Source organism: Gasterosteus aculeatus, chromosome 5 (genome assembly GCF_964276395.1).
Source record: "Gasterosteus aculeatus chromosome 5, fGasAcu3.hap1.1, whole genome shotgun sequence".
Classification (NCBI taxonomy): Eukaryota; Metazoa; Chordata; class Actinopteri; order Perciformes; family Gasterosteidae; genus Gasterosteus; species Gasterosteus aculeatus.
In genome coordinates this window covers 6163690-6185369 of record NC_135692.1, presented here as the reverse complement: position 1 = coordinate 6185369, position 21680 = coordinate 6163690, and the positions used below count along the sequence as shown (strand labels likewise).

The following is a 21680-nucleotide window of genomic DNA, read 5'->3' as shown; positions in this document are numbered from 1 at the left end:
TTTCTAACCCTTCAATTTTTTTAGTGGTGGAAATGGGCTTCCATAGTATGAAGACTGGAAGTCTGACTACTGCAATACTAAAAATATAATATAGATGCCATTTTATAAAGGACTTTATTAAATAATACGAAAGCAGTGGTGTTTTCAAATTGAAGTTCAAAGGAAATGGAAAGAAACCACATCAAGCCTACTGCACAAGTCAACAGATCAATACACATTTAATCCAACACAAAGAATAACTGAAACCCTTGATCCGCAGTTTGTATCACTACCACTCTTCACACGCGTCATATTCAAACACCCAACACCAGCCAGGATGTGGTAGCTCAATCACTCTCCTGCAAAAAAAACATGCATTTTTTTGTATAAAAGGAAATTGAAAAGCAGCAAAGCAAGACGCCAGACACCTTTGCTGGGTTGAGCCCGCCAGGCGAGCTAATGACTCAAATGACATCTCAATCATCCATTTCAAACCCCTACGCTCGCTAAATCTGCTGGACAGGCGTCAATAACCGTTACAAGACAAAGTCATCTCTTCAGTCACGTCAAATTCTCAGCATGACAGAATCCCTCTGAAATCCGTGGAATGTAACGATGTGTACGGACGATGTTGAACTTGGTGCTGAGGGCAGACAAGCTGAGGCCTGTTGGGCCTGGGTGGTATTGCAGCACCGGCTGGTCGGAAGCGTCTTTGGAACTGTAAAAAGAAAAGACATTTATTGTAGCACGGCGGCGTGTTTCTGAGGGCAGGTCCACTTGTCTCCCATCTCACTCACTCGTTTGCGTCTCACAATCAGCGCTCCGATGCAGAGGATCATTACGATAAACAACCCTGTCACGCTCAAGGCAAGTAGGATGCGATCAAGTAGGATGCGATCAAACATGTGGCCCTTGCATTGTTCCTGGGGGTCTTTCTCTGTGAGGGGGTTCAGGAAGAAGGAAGTTAAGGGACAATAAGCCTTTTTATCTGAATGCACAGCGTGTGTGTAACCTTGAAGTTGAGGGACTGACGATCCTCACCCCTGATGATCACAACGGTGCCAGGGCTGTGCAGCTTCTCTAGCGATGACTTGTCTTTTTTCCAGAAGTTCCAGCTGCATAAATACACGTTGGTGTCCTCCGGTCCCAGCCGAGACAGCCGAAAGGTGAAGCTGTGGCCCTCCCTGATCTTCTGGTGGGGAGCTACGTGAACGCGGCCTGCAAAAGCAGTGGCGCGCGTCTCCTTGTTCACTAGCCGATTCTTAATGTCCACATACATAATCTGATTTATTTCAGGAAAACCCTGTTGCAGGGACAAGCCCCTGAGGTCCGACAGCGATGTGGAGCAGGTGATCTCAGCAGAGGAGTTGACTCTCATCAGAGAGATGGACTGGGGCTCTTGGGAAGCTGTCAGGGGAGATGAATTGTTACCGACCGCCTCACCTGCATTTATGGAAAAGAAACGAGCAGATGATTGTATGAGGAAAATCTTCAACTGATCAGTTTGTAAACAAAGGGTGTAGATGGTTGTGGAACAGCGGAAGGTGACCAAGTACAACTTTGAGCTAATGGTACTTTACTCATTTCATTTTGTATACTTGACATAATGCTGAGTGAAAAGGCTGTGCTATTTAGTATTTGGCTGACTGGTTTCTATTGACATAAAACACAAAAAAATCCTAATGAGCTGGTGACATACACGATCAAACCATTCGGGCCGCAACCGTTCTGGCAAAACATAGCGTCTAGTTTATGAATGAAGGACTTTCACTCGTAATTTGTTTGGTACTTAAGCGCTTAAGTCGCTGCTTTCAGGTGCACTTTAAAAACAGCTGGGGCTGCAAAGAAACAGGACGAAAGGACTCAGACACGCCTTTATCGTCTTAAAACCACACAACTCATATCCATCCTTTCACACACACACACACACACTCTCTCACCTGTCATGGTCCTGAGTGCTACCGCGGCAGGCCCGCAGAGGAATCCCAACACGCAGCTCACCCAGTGGACCTTCATCCCGCTAGCTGTGCTGCAGGCGGGCTGCTGCTGCTGACTCCACCCGAGACACAGAACACTGACCGACTCGCACGCTGACAAAGGAAATGTGACTGAGACTCGTCACTTGCTGTTGATCAGCTCTGTCGGTGAGTGTGTGTCTGCGTGTGTGTCTGTGTGTGGTCGTGCGTGGGGGCGTGAGCTGCAGCAGATTAAAGATGCGTAAGCGCATATATAACCGTTACATCCTACAAGTGTGCAGAGGTGAGTTTAAAGTTAACCGACGGCACACGATCTACACACACACACACACACACACACACACACACACACACACACAGTGTGTCCATCACATCAGTCCCTTTGCGTACATTCACACATTCGTCTTTGATTGCTAGGCTGCTTGTTTTTAACGTACAATGAATCAAGGCTTTGCTTTTGCACTTGTTTGAAGTTGTACACCTGCAGGTGACTATTTAAACCCACAGTTTGGGTAAAGGTCTGTAATAATGCTGGAACGTACGCTTCTCGTAATGCAACTCAAAAGTATCCTCTAGTCCGATAAGCAAATGATGATTTAAAGACCATGACACCTCACGTAACACAAGCTTTCCATCATTTGTTGCAGTTAAACCACCAAGACATCGTTGGCTAATATCTCCTCATAATGAAAGGCCGACCGGTTTTGCACACCAGACTCAGCTTTCAGGTCTTCACCACACCAACACAGGTCTCTCTTTAATTCAATCTTTATTTTTACACGAATTTATCTGTAAAAATACCTCAAACAATTCATAAAAATACAACAGGGGGATTTTTTTTTTCAGAAACAGGAAGCTTTTCAGCCAGCTTGTGGTGAGAAACACATTTTAAAAAAGACAACACACAACACACGCAAATTTCGGACTTTGTCAGACGGTCTCTACAGTGTTCGGATCACAGTAGCCCCCTTGAACCTTTTCCTTCCTGATAGCTGCCGTCATCTTTCCTGATAGCTGCCGTCATCTTCCTGATAGCTGCCGTCATCTTTCTGCCTCTGTCGGTTCCAAACAGGAAATACAAAAGGCCCAGAGCGATCATGGCGATGAAAGTAAACAAGATGACTTTCTCATGGATGGCCATCTCGCCTGATGAAGCCATACTGTCTGTGAAAAGAAAAGTAGAGAAAATTAACGACAATACACGCAGACATTAATTCCCAAATACTGAAAGACGTTGACAGACTTTCAGACTCTATGAATGTACTCACTCGCTATTACTGGCCCTTTGGTGAATGTTTCATTAGGTCCGGAGCTTCTTGTAGTGGAAACAGTAGGATCGGTTTCTTTCAATTTATCAAGGAGAAATACACACAGACATTAATTCATATGTACTGAAAGACAATTGCTGACAGACTAAAGGACTCTGGGAATGTACTCACTCTCGTTTACTTGGACCTTTATGGACAAGTTAGCACGACCGCTGGGTCCTTTTATCGTAACAGTGTACTCGCTCTCTTTCACAACATCCTGGATGGTCAACCACACATATGTTCGATTATCCCATTCGCACCTTTCTTTCTTCCAGGTATTGCTGCAAATTGTGTTGTTGCGTGCGCCTTCTGCCCAGCTATACCGATCACCAACAAAATTCCCATCTCTGGAATGTATGGTGCAGTACAGTGTTACGGTGTTTCGAGCTTGAACTGTCACAGACGTGTTGCACTCCAACCAAACCCCTGAATGAAAGAAAAGGGCATTTATGGTATGATGATTATTTTTGAACTGCATAACGTACATGAAAGATACCGTACTTATATATAGTAAAAGCAATATCAATACCGTCATCTGCCATGGCACGGCTTTGTAGAAACGAGGCAGCATAGAGCAGACTCAGGCCCCACAAGCAGGACATCCTGCAGTCGTGCGTCCCTGGTTCCAAAGAGCAGAAGACAGATATTATTAATAGATATTATTTTAAACCCCTTTTAATTTATGTAAAAGACATTAAGAAGGGAGGATGTGAGTTGTGTTCTGCCTCGGCCTGGTGGATGGCTCACCTATTTGCCCGGTAAGATAACTCGGTGCATTTTAATACGTCATTGGTCTTTAGTATCACACCTGTTTTTTAAATAACCTCAATTATTTTTTTTTTGTTCATTTCCTTTTCTTTTTTTTATTCTTTGGTAACTTTTTCAATGAGGCCCACATTTGAACTGCCTCATGAATTTCCATTACTTGGGGAACATTTTTATCGAGCATGAAACTTCATTCATTTATTCAGTGCACATTTAGTTAGAAAGGCAGTGAGGGGGAATGCTGTACGATTACACATGATTCCAGGTTTGCTTTATGTTTATCTTTAGTTTATGTTATAAAGTTATAGATTGAGCTTTTTAAACACAACGGTGATCGCTGTGGGCTCCTGTTTGTAGTTGGCTTGATTACTTACGTTATGCACGTAGGGTTTTGTAGTATACGTTTTCTTAATTATAACATTGTAATATCCATACGTTTCCAGAGTAGAAATCTAAACATTGGATGAACATGATGCATCAGGTTTTTAGAGAGGGACTTTTCCATCTCTTTTTATAATCATAAAAATCATAAAATACAGTCAACAGACGTAAGGAAAATATATTTTTTCCATCTTTTATGAATAAAATAATATATAAATAACCCCATCCATCAAGCCCTTATATTATATTTAGTAGAAAAGAGCTTTGAAAGAACATTTTTGAAGACAATACAGTTGAATGAGATAATAGTAACCAAGTAGTCCTTCGAGTTGATAAATCACAGTAAGACATTTACCTCGTTTTGGAAATTCTATCTGCATATTGTGCAACATGAGCAGTTTACACAGAAGCAAGTACACAACTTAGACTTTCTGAAACTAAATCACTATGACACAGAACTTTCACAGCAACCCCGACATCAGAGACTCGGATTCCCCAGAGCATTGATTTCAGTGCCACTTTATTCCTCCCCTGTATTCTACTGAAACTTTCAAAACACATTATTATATTGTATTGCTACTTTTACTCACATTAAAGATAAGGATCTCTTCCACCACTAAGATTACTGCAGATACATTAACCTGTATGTATTGATAACTTGTATATATACTTATAAAGCCGATGTGCTGTACACTGGGAAAAAGAAAGCAACTTACCTCAGATCTTTAAGTTGTGCATAAAGGAAACACAAACCAAACAAACTGGGGACACTACCGGCGGAATGACAACATGCTTGTGGAGAGATGAGTGAAGGACAGAAGTGAAAGGGGAGGATTGAGGGATTAAGGCGTGTTGGAGCATGTATATGCAAAATAAGTCTTTGCAAAATCAAACCTGTAAAATAAGAGGTGGGAAGAAATGTTTTGTTGTGTAATTGATCTTATTTTAGATTATCTAGACGCACGCTGAAGGGCCAGCCGGACTGGTCGGTCCTGTGCTCGGTGTTTTCCATCACATGTCACTTAGCAGACGCTTTTTTCCAAAGCGACTTCCAAGAAGTGCATTCAACCATAAGGCTACAAAAGAACAAGAAACAAAAAGTGCAATTTTATTAAATAAGGCGGTTTACAACTTGCTATAGATAAGAGCCATTAAAAGTACAATTTAAGTGCTACGATCAGTCTTTTTAGTCAAGGACATCAAACTCTTCTGCCCCGATGACACACGTTCAGTTTGAATTGAGCAAAAATACTACATGAATGAATGAATTTAGATTGGAGGTTGAATGGCTCAATTATATGATCGATTGATTAATTAAAGTGAACGTGTTAGATTATTTACACTTCAGGCAGATAATTCTTGAAAGGTCGTCGCCCTACGTCATGATTCTCCTCCACACATCTTTGTGGGTTTCTGGTGGCTTCCTGCCAACGTTATGCAACAACAAGACCAACTTTCAGCTCCACGGCCGATAATTAGGATTTACTTTTAGGCTTTAAACAGAAACAAGCTTTGGGGGAAACTTTGAACGACCTCCAGCCCACACACCTCGTTTACTGCGGACTTTGACAAGCTGGAGCAGACACGTTTGACATCATAAAGAATGAATTATCAAAAAGTATTTATTAGTTGGAATGCTTTAAGCATTCCAAGTATTGTTCTTCTAATCTTTATTCCGACTTATTCCTCTATTTCTTCCGCCGCACCTTTCAACTCCTTCATACTTTCAGCTATTAAAACCATTCAAATATTAAAATGTTCAGCTTCTTTCTGGCTTGGGGGCTATGACTTTTCAGCTTTCTACCTCTTAAGCTTGAATTTATATAAATCAATAATCATTAATATTTTAACATGGTTTTCAAATGGAGTTTGTATTCAAATCCTCTTCAACTTCTTCAACTTTCAGATTTTTCAGCTTCGCCAATCTTTCAGCTACAGACACCATTTCAACTCTCAAATGTTCACACAAGTCTCAACTATTTTATGAAAAAAACTGCTTCTTGATATCTATTGTACTTTTTTCATAATCACTGATTATGTTTCACTAGTTCTTCGCTCCGTTTCTGACTTTTACATGAGTGTGTATTGCGTCTGCTAGAGGGGGACCTCGCAGGCTAGAGTGTGGGGCAGCGCGAAAATCTGGTTAAAAAAATATGGAACTTCTGTCCTTACAGCCAAAGTATACACTCTAGAGGCTTCATTTCTTCAGATTAATGAGGGTATGGTTGTGCTGATTGGATTAATGTGTTCATGGAATCCCAGAGTTTTTTAGTTTTGGCGCAAGGAGTGTTTGAGTGACACAACCTCTGGCAAAAGCCCCATAGGCTCCAATACAAATCTGCCGACATATTTCTCACAAAAATCCACAAGGTACACGTTCTGTCAACGGCCATAGGAGCCGTATTTATTACCGGACAGACATAAAAACACATCCACGAGTTCGGTAGAGTCTTGGGTCTCATACAAACGCCGTATTTTTTAGATAGCTGTTATAGTTTTGCGCTGGTTCCCATTTGTCTGAGGTGTGGATTCTGTGTAACTTGCAGCCATGTCTCTGCATTTTGCAGCCGCACAGGTGCGGCGTTGTCGTGGTTACGAGCACTCACATGCTGCAGGATCTCTGTCTGTGACTCACAGCTGCTCCTTGTGACCTGATTAGTGGAGTCACATGACGCAGCTATGCTTTCTGTCAACAGACCAATATGATAAAGACACTCGCCCCCCCTCCCCCCTCCACCCTGACCTCTACTTACTGTTAATCACTCTCAGTCAGTCAGTCTGTCTAATTCTCCTCCCCTCTCCCTCTCTCTCTTCCTCACCACCATTCCCTTCCTCACCCCCTCACCCTCCCTCCCTCTATCTACACCCCCCCACCCCACCCAATCCAATAGGTGCGGCGTTGTCGTGGTTACTCGCTCACACGCTGCAGGATCTCTGTCTGTGGCTCAAAGCTGCTCCTTGTGACCTGATTAGTGGAGTCACATGACGCAGCTATGCTTTCTGTCAACAGACCAATATGATAAAGACACTCGCCCCCCCTCCCCCCTCCACCCTGACCTCTTCTCACTGTTAATCACTCAGTCAGTCAGTATGTCTAATTTTCCTCCCCTCTCCCTCTCTATCTCTTCGTCACCACCATTCCCTTCCTCACCCTCTCACCCTCCCTCCCTCTATCTACACCCCCCCACCCCACCCAATCCAATAATTTCAAAATAAAAGCCCCATGGAGGGAATTTTTACTGTAATGTCTGTGATGAGGCCTATTAATTAAAAACTTTTAAGTGTGAATAACAAACATTCTGTCTCCCACTACGAATATTACTCGTACTTCTAGTACTACAACTGATACTTCTACTACCATACTGCTAGTATTTCTACTGCTATTAATACTACAACTACTACTAATGTTATTACAAATACTACTATGGCTAATAGTATCAGTATTCCAGCTGTTTCTACTGCTATTGATACTAAACCGACTTCTACTGCTAGTACTAATACCCAAATTACGACTAACATTACTACAAACAATTTTAAACCTCTTTTTATTCATCTCAGCTTTTGTTATTTCTGTACTTTTTAAAATTCATTTAAGCTCCTGCAACTTCTGTTTTGCAATATTTCACATTTATTTCAGCTGTTTTCATTTCTGCTTTTTCAGCAAATCTATTGAAATTCCTTTCAGCTTCTCCCATTTCTGTATTTTCAGCTATTTAAAATTAATTTCAGCTTTTCTAATATCTTTTATTTCAGCAAATGTATTCAAATTCCCTTCGAGTTTCTGTATTTTCAGCTATTTTTAAATATTCAGCAAATGTACTCAAATTCCCTTCAACTTTCTGTATTTTCAGCTATTTTTAAATATTCAGCAAATGTATTCAACTTCCCTTCAACTTTCTGTATTTTCAGCTATTTTTAAATATTCAGTGCAGCTTTCAGCTTTTTGCATTCCAACGCATTTTCAGCAGGAAATGCCTTTTCTAGTTAAATTAGATGTCTGATCAAAGAAGTGATTGCTTAAGCAGCCGCGCGCACACACACACACACACACTACAGAGGAAGCCCTTCTTAAAGTTCTACACAATCACACGACAAAAGAAAAGACGTTTTCTCACTGCCGTCACATTGAGACATGCAAGTCGCTTTGGTTGAATTTGCTCGAGGTTCAAGAGATCTACATACAATGAAAATTTATGAATTTAACATGAACAACTGTTACCAGCAGCAAAAATGTCAAAAATCTTTTCCCTCTGCGGGAGGCAGACGCTGTTCAGTGAATAATGACATCATCCACACCCTTGTTTGTTATTATTATTTTAGTTTGTATCATTTCACACGATCTTGTAAAACGACATATAACTTAAAAAATGACTAGATAGCGGTATGGACACAAAGTGACAATATAAAGGAAGACATCTTGCACCATTTAAAAAAAAAAAAAAAACTTCCCTTCTTCACCAGGATGGATAAACTGAACACTGGAGGCGACACTTCTTTAGCATCACTCCCTGTGATCTAAAGACCTCACCTTCCAATGTCTGTTGAGATAAGACCGCCTCACTGTTGCATAGTTATCAATGTCTTTCAGCGATGACAAAAACTTTAACACAAAGTTAAAACAACATGTTGTATGTGGGCGCTTCACATTTGGAACACACACCGATGAACATTCGTCAGAGTCCCAGCCGGGCCGAAAGGCGAGTTGTGAGTCTCTCCGGTGGAACTGATGCAGATCGTCACGGGTGGTGCGCTTGCTTGCTGCGGATTTTCCTCATTTCTCAGAGCAGCGGCTTCGTGAGCCTTTATCCGCAGCGCGGCTCCAGTCTGCTGACAAAAAATGTGCGTGTCTCTAGACTCTCGTTTCTCCTGCTGCCACCAATTCTAAATACCAGCACTGCCCCCCTGTGGCCTCGTGTGTGAACTGCACCCAAAGAGACTAGTACAGCGCGCCTCGTCCTTCATTGTCCGCCATGGCTGATGAGCCGTCCGAGCGTGCTGCATGTCATGTTTTTTCAACATACACCACCCGCCCGCCCACCCACCCACCCACCTCTCGCTTTCTCCTCACCACTGCATGTGCGGGGGCTGCGTGTGGATCTGACGCGTGTACTGGGTGTGTAGGAGCGCGCTGGCCCGCGGGGAGTCCTGGCCCTGGAGCCAGTCCTGATAGAGGGTGTGCAGGGTGGGGTTGACCTCCGGCAGACGGACCGGCAGGCTGCTGTAGGCCTCCTCCATCTGCTGGACGAGGGCTTTATCCACCCGGCCTCCTGCCTCGCTTTCCGCCTGCCCGCGGCCGCTCAGGCACCCTGCCCCGAGGGAGAGGGGGACACAAGAAAGGCTTTCAACAGCAGAACCGGGGCTAAAAGGAGACTTTCTAAGCTGTTTTTGTTATTTTTCTAAATCATGTTGACAGTTGCGTGCTACCTCCGGGGCAGGACAGGACCTCCACCAGCTGGTAGGGCACTCGTCCCGTTCTCATGCGGTGAACGAGGGTCTGGATGTTCCTGAAACCGTAGACGGCGGCAAACTGCAGCAGAGTTTCCCCGTCACGCTCCAGGGTCACTTCCTGGAAGTCCCGGTTCCTGCAAAACCAACAGGGAGGCGACTTCTTGAGACCAACAAACCAAACTTGATGCCCGGAGGATCTTTGTACGGTCTTTGTAAAGTTCCCTCTAAGGAGGTACGGTGTGATTGCAGCAGTCTCCCACCTGAGGTTCTTGTATGTGATCTCGTGGACGTCCAGGCCAAAGAGCTCCTTGGCAGCGTGCTTGAAGATGTGTTCCAGGAAGCCCTCGGAGCCTCGACCCTCGTGCCTCACCAGCGCCGCGTCTCCGGCCTCCCCCAGCCTGAAGAGACAACAGCGCCCGCTCAGACAACGCCTTCCACAGCCGGCAGCATGAACCTCAGACAACGGAGAGGACGACTGCTACTCACACGTGGTCCAGGGGAACGGAGTCCAGCTCCTCCACTCTAACCTTCCTCTGCTCCATCAGGTAATAGATCTCACCTAAAATGTTGCCAAAAAAAAAAAGAATCAGTGTTACTGTGTGTTGCCGTTAACATCAGCCACTAGGACCCAAATCAACTGGTATGTGAGGGGCAGGAAGAGCAAAGAGCTCTATGATGACATATGTCCGTCTATATTGTCGTGCTACTGTATTCACACCACTGGAGTCACAGACAAACATGACACCTGGGATGTGGAAATGAAAATGAGTGATGCAGTCTTATATTTCTTACTGAAAGAGATCATCAAAAGAATTAAAGTAACCAAACATTCCACCCCCCTGCAGTAACGCTGCAGACGGCCTGTGGAAGAGCTCTGCAACGGACTATGACAGCTTAGATTGACATAGTCTAGGGGTCAAAACAACAACAAAACAAACATTTGCCAACGTGGTTTGGCTGCAATGCATAAAGAGATAAAGGGCAGCGAACCTGAGGTGAGGACACAGTCCACGTCTCTGGCCTCCAGCAGGCCGCTGTAAAACTCCTCTCGGACCGCCTCCAGCTTCTTATCAAAGCAGGGAGCCACCAACACGTGGTAGACTTTCCCCGGACTCAGCTTCTGTTGGGAGACGAGGCAGGAGGGAAGCAAGACGTTATTCTATGTTTATGAAGCATTTCCGTCACAGCGTTGTAGTGGCTTAACTTGGCTTTCAGGGATCGGAATAAAAAAAGCAGAATATCGTTAAAGTTACACAGAGTATTTACACAGCACACCCTTTTCCATCGGCCATGATCCAGCTTCTACGTCTCTAAATGATGTGATGGTAAATGCTCACCTGCTGTTTAGAGAAGTAGTCCTTGACCAGGCAGCCCATGATCTGCTGAGGAGACCTGGCTGTGCAGATGTGAGGGGTGACCAGACTGCCCAGGACACGCTCAGAGTAGCGGATCCACCCTGTAAACACAAACACACCGGTACATTAGACATTTGAGAATCAAGAGTTTCTGTTTATATTAGAAAGGCGTAAGATAGTAGTTAAAAACAATGTACAGGTAGAAAGTAACAATCTTTGTAGCGTACACATGGTGAAAAAATTCAAAATCCAGGACTAATATTTGACTACTTCCTAATATGATTACTAGACAAATACAGTTAAATCCATCTAAATCAAGTCAAAATGTCACTTTAACTTCTTCATTGTGAGAGTATACAGCCTATTTCCTTGTTTACATCGTTACAGGTATAATCCAGTTATGGCTTTTGGCTAAATGAGACCTTCTTCTGATCTGGGGAAAAGTGCAATGAAAAAAAGTATCCGCAACACGTCCCTGCAGTTGTGGCAGATTCCTCATCAACAAACTCATTTTCAATAAACCACTTAACCAGCGACAATCCTGCAAGCTGAATGAATGCCGATGGACTCGTTGAGTAAGTCTGTGACTCTGGCCGTTCATATCTCTGGTGAAGGGAGGGGTGAAAGAAGAGCGTTCTATCTTTCCACACCAGCCCACCACTGCTATCTCGCCGCTCCTCATAACAAGCTCTCCTACTATTGGGCCTGCAAATGAACACCCATCCAAATATAAGGGGTGGAGGTTAGTTCTGCTGGCTACAAAAATCAGTCTCACGGGTGGCGGATGAAACAGTGCAGAGGGGGATGGAGGGAGAGTGAAGGGGGAGGGGGGGGGCGGTGTTACCTGGGCAGGAGGAGGTGAACATTGGCACGGCGTGGGAGTCGTGGTGCCTCCTGCGAAACCTCTGAATGAACTCCTTCTGGCTCTCCAAGATGCTGAAGCCTGCAGCCAACGTGGTGTCGAACACGTACTGCACGCCTGCAGGGAGACCACACAGAGAATCGGTTAGTCCTTGATCTGGACCCGAGAGGGGATCATTACCTTCCTGCACGGAGACCAGATGTCGGAGATCCACGAGAGATTAAGATGAACATTCTGCTCTTTTAAGGGTTCGGCAAGCAACATTTCTGGCTTTTTTAATGTTGTTAAATATATGAAGGAGCACTTAAACACCGTTTCACAATAGGTTTTATTACTCGCTCACCCAAACTCTTGAGGAAGCCACAGAGCTTGTTGGCGGCCTCGCTGATGTCTAGACCGAACTTGACGGCAAAGAACGGCAGCGACTGTGGACACACCGACGCCACCAGCACCCTGTGCTTCGACGCGTCACACTTCTGGACGGAGACAGAAAAAAACTGGTCAAAAAAAAAAGGTATCGCTCGATAAAAGAGGAGACCGGAGCGGCTTTCCCCCGGCTCGCTCGTCCTCGTACCTTGTTGAGGGCCAGGACCCGCTCCACTTGCTCCAGGCTCTGCTGAGAGATCTTCAGGCTCTCCTCTTCCGACACACAGCCGTCGCAGGCTAGGCAGGCGCTCAGCAGCACCTGGGATCCTTCGTGCACCTGTGGAACGAAAGGGAGGCTTTTAAAACAAAGAATGGTGAAAGGAAAAGGGGGTTTGACACATCTGGATATCCTACACTGCCCATGGAGCAGCTTTCCTTTCATACTATAAAAAGAAACTTTGCAGAAAAATGGTTTCAGTGTTGAAATAACACAGGGTTTGTTAGGCTCCAAAAGACATTACACAACCCGTTTTACAGTCTTAGCAGAACTCCTCAGGATCTTGGCAGAAGAATGAGGAGGAGAGGTCCTTTGGTAAATAAAAAGAAAAAAGATCAATCTGCAGTGACTTGAAAAGACAGACATTACCTGTCTATTGACTTGCACGCTGTCCTGGTGTGAGTTGGCCCCATTGCCGCTCTGTTTCTTGTTGCACTGTGTGTGATCAAAACATATTAAACTCACGAGCGACAGCAAAAGTAAAAATAACTCATAAAACAACAACAGCGATACTAATCCAGTACTTCACCTGTTTGGTGCAGTTCTCACACTTCTCCTTGCGCTTCGGTATGTTGACCTCTGACATTTTCCCCGGCTGGTGATCTGTCACCGGAGGGTGGTGCGTCTGTGGACAGAGAGCAAGGTCGATCATCTCCTCGCTGCATGCTGAAGCACCAGCATCATGATGTCTGCAGCCTCAACTCCACCCTCTGGTGACCTTCCCACCACCCTATCACAGGGGGGCCTCCTATCACCGAGACAGCAGCTCTACCGCAAACTGGCAAAGAACAGGAACTACCGCGTAGCCTGTCATTAAAACGCTAATTACATACACAGCGCCAAAATTAGACAAAAAGCCATTACATCATCATGCGAAAACCCTCAAATGGTATTTTGAGTACAATACGTTTTAGCACCGTCGGAGGTAAATTATAGGTCGTTTAAAAGAAAGTGCAATTTCTCGACCAACGTAACTTGCGTCCAAATTCCATTCTGACGTAAAACTAAACGTCAGCTATTGCCTTTCTTTTGCAGACACATGATCAAATGAGCACTGTGACGGTCCCGTGCTCACATTAAAAAGGTCCGATTTTAAGGTAACTCACCGGAAGGAGTTATTTTTTGCTGCTCTTTGGGACAAAGACATGGGAGGGGGGGGTAGAGGACAGTCAGAAGACACGCCGACGGTAAGAGAGGACTGTTACAGAACAGCAGGGGGACCCGGCGTCACCGCTCACTGCTCACTTGAACCCGTGAGATTATTTCATAGCAGCGGCATTCACGCTAGCGCTTTCCCCAATGCGCCGGGGGTCTTCTAGCATTCACGACTCTCACGTCGATGCACGTCCGACTCCATTGTGCGCTCCGGCGACTTGACTGCGCATGCGCCAACGGCTGTTCCGGAAGCTGTTCGTTTTCTGCCGAACGGCCTGTGAGCGGCGTTTAAATGAGCAAAATGTCACAGACATTTAAAAACTCCACGTCTCTGCCTCCATGCAGCGAGGTCATGGCCAACTTTTCATGGGCGTGAAGAGAGTTGTCCAAAGACTCGTATAAGTTAGGCATAGTTTCGTAAAAAACAAAACAAACTAAATGATTTTAAATCTAATTGGACTATAATAACTTGAAAATCGTGCGTAGGTAAATTATTTTCTAGCCATTTTGTTACAAAAAAGATTTAAAATATTTTTACAAATGCAGTTAATGGTTTTATTTTGAAGGTGGGTAGAAAATGAACCCGTCCAATCAATACAACCGAATCCCGGAAGGAAGTGTCACCCCTGCAGGACAGTTATTGCAAAAATATGAGAAGTACTTCCTTATAATTCAGTACATGTGTTTGCTCGTTCATATGCTCTTTTACTAAAACTGCAAGACGCAACTTCGCATAAAAGCAGGAGAGTTTAAGGTACGTGTTGAAAATAAATGTCGCATTGATGGTATCTTTGTCAAACAATCATTGTGGGAGCAGTTCCCCCCATCACATCCAAGCTATCATTTGGTCTTCAGGTTAAATTAAAGGGTCAGTTTACACCATTTGTTTTGCTCTTGTTGCTGGTGAAATGAAGCCATGCAGTTTGTTTGCTTCATGTACAAAGGCATGTAAAAATCCACCGTTACCAAACCACCCAATACCTTGGAAGTGCTTCTCCATTTGTGCTATAAACTGAACCATTAATCATTCCAGTCATTCCAGTTACAATGTCCTGGTTATTAGTCACAACATTTATCTGAATTTGCTTTAAATGGATATCTATGTCTAGAGAATATATTCAAATAGAAAGGAGTTCCAATACAAAATGTTGTCAAATATGTGCTTTGAAAAACATCAATACATGAAGTGTATTTTTGTTGGCCCTTACAAGTAGTAGGGATTTTATTTTCATGTGAAATGGGCTTCGTATTCTCACTGCTTCTGTTCAGATGGGATACATGACAGTAGAGGAGCACAGCTCCACCCGGCTCCACCTGAAGAGATCCCCGGGCATTCGTTCCTGGTCTCTTCTTGTCGGTCAGTGTGTGTGTGTGTGCGCAGGTGCAAAATAAAGTGTGCACAATCAAATATGAAATTAAAGAACTCCTCTGCTGTGTCTCCCTAATAATAAACCTTTCATCTTAAGGCATCGCGTCTGTTGGGTTGGCCGCTGCGTACTACAGCTCAGGTACACAAACTTTCTGTCAATCGATTTGCTCAACGTCTGATTTAAATCACCTTCCGCACCTGCAACTCACTCTGGTTTCTATTATTTTATTCCATCTGTTTTCTCTGCGTCGCTCTGATCACAGACAGCCTCCTGTGGAAGCTTTTCTATGTGGCCGGCTGTCTGTTTGTAGCCATGCAGAACATGGAGGAATGGGAGGAGGCCGTGTTTGACAAAACCAAGGACCTGATTGAACTCAAGACCTTTAGCCTGTACGCTTTGGTCCTGACCTTGTGGAGGAAGGGGCAAGAGAAAGGTCAGTAGCACCCCACAGCGAGCACGGTAGTCTGCACAGATTGAGGGTGCGGAATCTTGGATCTTGATGTTTTTCTCTCCCTCACTCACACAGTTGTGTTGGATCTGACACAGCTGTGTGACATCTGCATCAAGGAAGAGAAGGTTCGCTATTTGGGGAAGGGCTACCTGCTGATGCTGCGGCTGGCTGCTGGCTTCTCCTACCCCCTGACTCAGAGTGCGACGCTGGGGGGACGCAAGTAGGTATCTCCTGAAGACCGGTCCAGCACAAGAATGATAGTTACACTGCATCCACCCCCACTGGCTTTAATGTAGTCTGCAGTATCCAGACGGTGATGTATGTGGAAGCTTTCTTTGTTAAAGTGGATGACTACATATAGTAATGACCGGGATTTCACAGTGTAAAATCATTAAACAGGAAATTTATGAAATAGTACTTGCAAGTATGAGACAGAAGTGACAAAAACTGGGCAAAAACCATCGTCATCTTCTACACCTCAGGTACCGCGAGATGAACTGGACATCGACTCACAAACATCTTGACTGTCAGTTGAGCCAGAACACAATGTGGCGTGTTTGCCTGCCTAGGAAACAGATGCAGAAGCTGTTCTCCTCTTGTTGCATTTGTCAGTTTGCTGTTCCCCATGTCCGGGAAAACATTCAAAAGAATACATATTTTAAAATCCTGAAATGTCTAATGTTGGCATATATCTTTGACAGTGAGTTAATCCAACCACCTTACAATGCTCCACGGAGCGTTTCAGCCTCTTTATGCTCATCATCTTGGTTTTACCAACCACAACGTGGTGTTCGACGTGGAGCTAAAAGAAAAGGGAATATTGAAATTAAAGAGTCAGAAACCTGATATGTAAATGTCTTCCAACTTGTTTTTGCATGTTGGCAAATGGTCACACCTCCCAAAAAAGACAAAATAACGAAAGTAATAGAAATTCAAACAATCTGTATTCTGTGTTTATTTCATCAAGTAATATTATGTAAGGAAGTAGAACAAATTACACAATAACACAGAATATCCTGTTCTCTTTCTGTTCTGTCCCTCAGTGATGTGGAGTTGGTGGCTGCATTGCTGAAGCGCTTCCTGGGCCTGGAGGAGTTGCAGCAGAGCAGGCAGCATGAGGAAGAGGCACAGCACGGAGAGGAGGAGGATTCTTTGGACAGCAGCAGTGATTCAGATGGTGAAGCCGACAAACTCTGATTCCTCTGTGACCTTTAACGCTGCTGCAACTTTGTGTGGATTTATGTTGGGGCGATATGGCTTTGCTATGGCATTACAGAGGGTGAGGTGATACCCTCAATACATGTTACACTGTTCACAATTGCATGAAACATTGCTTTTTTCAGTTCCTCCTCACAGACTTCTTTCCTCAGGGGACCAGTGAAATATTTATTACTTTTATTTTTAAGTAAACTGGGATGGAAATATAACAATGTTTTTTTTTTTCAAGCAAATGCCAAGACTCTCATTATACTTTCTCTATACTTTCTCTTTTCATCTAATTACTATTTTGAAATACACTCCAGATTACAGTTTTGTTGGGCCTTCCTGATGAACTTTAATATGTGTTTATGTGTAAGTCAATGGAAAGTGCTTTTCCCAGTTTCCTGGACCTGTGGGAAACCGTCCGGTTGATAATTACCTTTGTTTCGTGTTTATTCATACCCAGTCCGCAATCCGGAGGAACTCATGTGCAAACTGTAATCGGGCATGACTGATTCTTGTGGCTCAATTCAAGAGTTGATTATAAGAGAAAAGCTTCAGCTTGTTGTTGTTTTGTCTTTCAATGTTTATGTACTTTTTGTGGACCAAAGACTCTGGCAAACACTTTGGTACTTTGGACAAACGTCATTAAAGTGTATAGAATCACAGCAGTTTAAATGGCAGATGGTGAATGTCTGTGTGCTCTGCTGGAAAGAAAATGAGAATCCTTTTTGTTGGTTAATTTTATTGTCTGTGTTTACTTTGATGCATTTGGAGGAATTATATAAAATTACTAGAACTGCAAACCCAAAGTCTTTTTTGTTGTTGTGGTCATTGCTACAATTGATACATTTAGCGTAAATCTACACATAAGTCACTCAAATGACGCAGTTTGATTGTGAGCCGGCAAAATATTAGAAGGCACCATCTCATTGACGCAGGCTGTGATATCCTCCGTTATCCTCTGCAAAGGAGCCAATACGGGGCTGACGTGTTCAACGATCCACTCCTGGGCTGTCGACTCCGGGTACAGAAGCACCATCTCCTCTCTCAATGCCTCCACCTTCTCTTGTAACGCCGTCAAATACCTAAGAAGATGTCGGCAGACGGGGTTTCTGTTAAATGCTTAACATATTTACTTGGTAAATTTAGGTGTATAGCTGTAATGTAAGCAGGTTATTCTCACGCTGATGCTTGGCTCTGAATCTGCATGGCGATGAGAGGGCTCACCATCTTCCTCTGTTGGTGGTAGGAGCTGAACCAACCTCTAACATACCTACAGTAGCACAGGCATCCAGTTATTCAGCTCTCGTTTATATACAGGAATAAGTATAGAAAGGTTTAAGGAATAGTTTTGAAACATTCTTATTAGTTGTGTATCGCTGAGAAGGTTGATACCACTCATGTCTGTATGCTAAATAAGAAGCTGCAGCCGGATAGCTTATCGTTGGACAGTGGATGAGGGGAAAAGAAGGAAACCGCTAGTTTGGCTCCGTCTAAAGTTAACAAAAAGCCGCTGGATTCAAAGCATATTTATGATGACGGGATTTTCCATAAAACGGCTCAGCCAGGTGATGGTTGCGCTGGCAGTTTGTAGCTAACGGGGCTAATGGTGTTCACCTGAGAACTGCGCCTTACTTACCCCCCTCCCTCTCCTGACCCCTTTGATGCTGAAAAAAACTAAACGAGGAAGGCCAAAAACCAAGACGGCCATCACCAAAAAGCCAAACTTGAGGCTTCAAGCAGTTCCAGCAGTTTTTGAGCTAAGCTAATTAGCTGCTGGCTGTATCTTCATATTTGTTGTTTGGACGTAAGAGAGATATCGGTCAAACTATCCCTTTAAGGCCAATGAAATATTGGAAAAAAATTCTTGCAATAAACGCCCAAAACTCACATGTTGTTTTCAAAAAATCGTATGTCCTCCGAGTTGAGCAGTGAATTGAGCTCTACAGTTAACTCAGCCAGCCTCCTGCCTGGGAACAACGACTCGTCCTCGGTCGTCCTGGAGACCACACGGAGCAAAATCCTGTTATCCCGAGGGAGTCACACTATACAGTTACAGTGCTGTGTTAATGAAACAATGGCTGGCCTCACCTCCCCATGGCCTCTGCCTCCACTGAGGAGATACCCAGTGTCTCGGCTACTTTGCTCTGAGCCTCAGGGCTGAACTCACCGAGGCTGAGCGTCTGGAGACAGGCCGCCAGCGACGGGAGGCCCACGTGCATTAGCTCGCACAGCACCGACAGGTGGTCGTACCTGAAAGTGGGCGGAATTGCAGATTACGTAAAGCTCTCTTTTAAAAAAAAAGCAAATGAAACATCACAGGATTTCTGGGTTAGACCGTAACAACTTTAAAAATCAGAGCCACGGAAGCTTTACTATGGACCCGCTTCCCCATTCACACGTACACAGATGTGCAAAGTCAGGAAGAAACTGAAAAGAATACTTGCCTCTGCCAGCCTGTGATGGCGATGCCCTGCAGGTTTACGGCGGCAGATAAAGCAGCAGCCACCTTCAGCCACTGCACATGATTATCCACATGCCTCTGCGTGCTGGGCACACAGGTGTGCACACTGGTGGAGCCTTTGAAGGAGCTGGCCGCCCACAGGTCGGACATACCGGCACGGCAGTACTTCTCCAGCAGAGACACTGGGCAGCATGGAATAAACATCACTAGCAACACGTTTGTGTCAGCGTATTACAGTCCAATGTTTGAGTACTAATTTTCACAGCATACGGTTCCCTACCAGTTGTGTCCACATCAAGATTTGGGGTGTAGTCCCACAACATGGGCTGGACCAATACCACTAGGCCACTAGCTGTCACATGGATTAAAAAGAGCTCAGTGAAAACAGTCTAATTAAGACACGTTGGAGTGCAAGGATACTTAAACAAGGGGATGTTCTAAATATTGGACCTGAAGGCCACAAGTTGCAGCATAAGGAAAAGTCTCATTTTTCACTATTTCTGGATATTGGATTGTTGTCATTAGATTTGTAGCTGTTATTATCCACCCATATTGTATGTTTGTTACTGCAAGTAAATTAAGTAAGAAGGGATTAACTATTATATTACTGGATGGAGCATGTAAATGTAGCATTTACTATTATGCATTTAGACTGCAAAGGTGCCTCTGTGCTTTTAAAACCACACCAATGTTATTCAGATATCACTGCTCAAGAGGTTTATTGGGGGGAACCAGTACCTTTTAGTGTGTCCTGGCTCATGCCTCTCATCATATCATCCCACATTATGATGGTCATGTCTGGCCACGCCTCTTTGATGGCTTGAGCCACCTTGGTCACATGACTTAGGAAAAGCTGCTCCACAGTACGTCCGGGCGAAGCCAACCAGAGCTTGGACTCCTCCCCCTCGCCAAGCATGTACACCTTAAAGGATGATACAAAGAATAAGTGAAGAAATGGTGTCGCAGGCCGCCGTAACTGTCTGACAAGACACCAATCCGTACCTCATCTGCTCCGATATGCAATGCATTTAAGCCTGGATGTAGCTCCACCACTTGCCTCAGCATCTCCATCACCAGCCTCACCCCTTCTGTTCGGTGGGGATTCAGGGTGCTCACACACGGCGCCATCTCTCTCAGGCTCCACATGGGTCGATGCTTCAGCACGAACTGTAACAGAAGACGGACACTGAGCGGTGAACAGCAAACAGTGATGTTGAACACCGACAGAAAAGGTTGCACTAATGGCCAATAAAACCAGTTCCAAACCGGATGTCCGACTCACCTCCATGTGGCCAAAGGTCTGCACAAGTGGGATGACCTCCATGCCCTTAGATTTGGCAAATTCCTGCATCGACAGGACCTCCTCTCGGCTGAGAACAGTACAAGCGGTGCACAGACATTGAACTCCCTGAACCTAAACCTTCTTTTACAACAACCTGGACTTGCACATTACGTTTTATCTCATCATCCCAAACAACGATTATTATTGTATTGCATGATCTCACAGCATGACGATGAACGAGCACATACAAATACACCCAGCCACTAAATCTGGAATGAAACCGACAGCGTCCAGGCGTTCCCGTCCCAAACTACACCTGTAAGGTGGCTGGGCTGTTGCCTGCAGCAGCTTCAGGTCCCCATCATAAGGGAACATGTCCTCATACTCCACCAGCAGGCCGTCGACTCCCAGCTTGGAGAACAGCTCGATCAGCTAAAACACACAAAGTGGATTTCTTCATAAATAGTTACAGTGGTGCAGCAGATTACAGAGGGAGCGTCTGTGTCCTCACCTTGAGGAGGTATTCCAGCCTGGGGGGGGCACCTTTCAAATCCAGGTGGACCAGTTTCTTTCCCTTAGGCCACGGTGGACTCTTCATTCTGCCGATTACAGACTGCAAGCACGGATATAGCGTCATAGTAATGGTGAACGGAGGGGGGGTGTTAATGAACACTTGATCGATCTTTTGTTTGACTCACCGGGACCACGGACACCAAGCCAGGGCCAGAGAAGGGGTATCAGAGAGGACTGGTCCTCCTACGAGGATGTTATTGTTGTGAGGCAGATCAACCTTTGTTTCAGCACAAGAAACGTCCAGCGCTTCCAGTCGTTCCAACGTAAACACACGGTGTCGGTAATCGATTAGTTTGGTCTCCGAGGGCAAAGCAATGGATAGAAGCACGCACGCTATATGCTGTAAAATGTCTTCAAAACCTTCGTAAAACAGGCTGGAGAATACACAGAAATAGCGAACAGCCCAAATCATCTGTCTTTTGCTTCTACTACGCACCGAGAGTGGAACTCAGTTGGACCAGTG

General features: G+C 44.6%; 4 protein-coding genes and 1 long non-coding RNA gene across 7 annotated transcripts; 1 reads left to right on the top strand and 4 right to left on the bottom strand.

Annotated features, from left to right (window-relative positions):
- Positions 1-95: 95 nt before the first annotated feature.
- On the bottom strand, positions 96-2159 carry LOC120819800 (uncharacterized). 2 transcript variants are annotated; one of them, XM_040177503.2, is made up of 4 exons: positions 1920-2159; positions 1021-1422; positions 777-916; positions 96-697 (listed from the first exon to the last, which is right to left on the bottom strand). In XM_040177503.2, exons 1-4 carry the CDS (start codon positions 1993-1995, stop codon positions 554-556), a joined length of 762 nt encoding a protein of 253 aa, XP_040033437.2. In that variant the 5' UTR covers positions 1996-2159; the 3' UTR covers positions 96-553. The 2 variants fall into 2 exon arrangements, with proteins under 2 accessions (XP_040033437.2, XP_077958903.1); XM_078102777.1 differs by having other exon boundaries at positions 1021-1386; positions 1920-2136.
- An 819-nt stretch (positions 2160-2978) lies between these two features.
- LOC144407953 (uncharacterized) lies at positions 2979-5269 on the bottom strand. Its single transcript, XR_013467677.1, has 5 exons — positions 5128-5269; positions 3795-3884; positions 3395-3691; positions 3224-3298; positions 2979-3119 (listed from the first exon to the last, which is right to left on the bottom strand). It is a non-coding gene; the product is annotated as an uncharacterized LOC144407953 (long non-coding RNA).
- A 3443-nt stretch (positions 5270-8712) lies between these two features.
- On the bottom strand, positions 8713-14139 carry narf (nuclear prelamin A recognition factor). The gene is made up of 12 exons (XM_040176306.2): positions 13826-14139; positions 13249-13344; positions 13089-13154; positions 12651-12779; positions 12420-12552; positions 12059-12193; positions 11197-11315; positions 10850-10979; positions 10346-10418; positions 10120-10257; positions 9836-9993; positions 8713-9717 (listed from the first exon to the last, which is right to left on the bottom strand). Exons 2-12 carry the CDS (start codon positions 13303-13305, stop codon positions 9476-9478), a joined length of 1380 nt encoding a protein of 459 aa, XP_040032240.2. The 5' UTR covers positions 13306-13344; positions 13826-14139; the 3' UTR covers positions 8713-9475.
- cybc1 (cytochrome b-245 chaperone 1) lies at positions 13838-17707 on the top strand. Its single transcript, XM_040176310.2, has 6 exons — positions 13838-14628; positions 15144-15231; positions 15341-15382; positions 15507-15677; positions 15771-15915; positions 16739-17707. The coding sequence occupies exons 2-6, from the start codon at positions 15144-15146 to the stop codon at positions 16890-16892; spliced, it is 600 nt and encodes a 199-aa protein (XP_040032244.2). The 5' UTR covers positions 13838-14628; the 3' UTR covers positions 16893-17707.
- Positions 17624-21484, bottom strand: hexd (hexosaminidase d). Of its 2 annotated transcripts, XM_040176304.2 has the most exons (12): positions 21343-21484; positions 21156-21257; positions 20961-21076; positions 20645-20732; positions 20365-20529; positions 20101-20284; positions 19643-19714; positions 19346-19544; positions 18990-19151; positions 18790-18897; positions 18082-18171; positions 17624-17983 (listed from the first exon to the last, which is right to left on the bottom strand). In XM_040176304.2, the coding sequence occupies exons 2-12, from the start codon at positions 21240-21242 to the stop codon at positions 17770-17772; spliced, it is 1485 nt and encodes a 494-aa protein (XP_040032238.2). In that variant the 5' UTR covers positions 21243-21257; positions 21343-21484; the 3' UTR covers positions 17624-17769. The 2 variants fall into 2 exon arrangements, with proteins under 2 accessions (XP_040032238.2, XP_077958900.1); XM_078102774.1 differs by having other exon boundaries at positions 20420-20732.
- Between the last annotated feature and the right edge of the window lie 196 nt (positions 21485-21680).

Excerpts from the sequence above, each read along its gene's own strand:
- narf (XM_040176306.2), bottom strand. The coding sequence starts at position 13,305 with ATGTCAGAGGTCAACATACCGAAGCGCAAGGAGAAGTGTGAGAACTGC. Across the intron at positions 11,316-12,058 it reads GTTCACCTCCTCCTGCCCAG|GGTGGATCCGCTACTCTGAG; the intron begins GTAACACCGCCC and ends TTGTGTTTACAG. Across the intron at positions 9,718-9,835 it reads GGTCCTGTCCTGCCCCGGAG|GGTGCCTGAGCGGCCGCGGG; the intron begins GTAGCACGCAAC and ends CCCTCGGGGCAG.
- hexd (XM_078102774.1), bottom strand. The coding sequence starts at position 21,242 with ATGAAGAGTCCACCGTGGCCTAAGGGAAAGAAACTGGTCCACCTGGAT. Across the intron at positions 21,077-21,155 it reads GGCTGGAATACCTCCTCAAG|CTGATCGAGCTGTTCTCCAA; the intron begins GTGAGGACACAG and ends TGTGTGTTTTAG. Across the intron at positions 20,733-20,960 it reads ACAGCCCAGCCACCTTACAG|CCGAGAGGAGGTCCTGTCGA; the intron begins GTGTAGTTTGGG and ends TACTGTTCTCAG.
- cybc1 (XM_040176310.2), top strand. The coding sequence starts at position 15,144 with ATGGGATACATGACAGTAGAGGAGCACAGCTCCACCCGGCTCCACCTG. Across the intron at positions 15,232-15,340 it reads TTCCTGGTCTCTTCTTGTCG|GCATCGCGTCTGTTGGGTTG; the intron begins GTCAGTGTGTGT and ends TTTCATCTTAAG. Across the intron at positions 15,678-15,770 it reads GAGGAAGGGGCAAGAGAAAG|TTGTGTTGGATCTGACACAG; the intron begins GTCAGTAGCACC and ends TCACTCACACAG.
- LOC120819800 (XM_040177503.2), bottom strand. The coding sequence starts at position 1,995 with ATGAAGGTCCACTGGGTGAGCTGCGTGTTGGGATTCCTCTGCGGGCCT. Across the intron at positions 1,423-1,919 it reads AGCACTCAGGACCATGACAG|GTGAGGCGGTCGGTAACAAT; the intron begins GTGAGAGAGTGT and ends CCATAAATGCAG. Across the intron at positions 698-776 it reads TGATTGTGAGACGCAAACGA|TTCCAAAGACGCTTCCGACC; the intron begins GTGAGTGAGATG and ends TTCTTTTTACAG.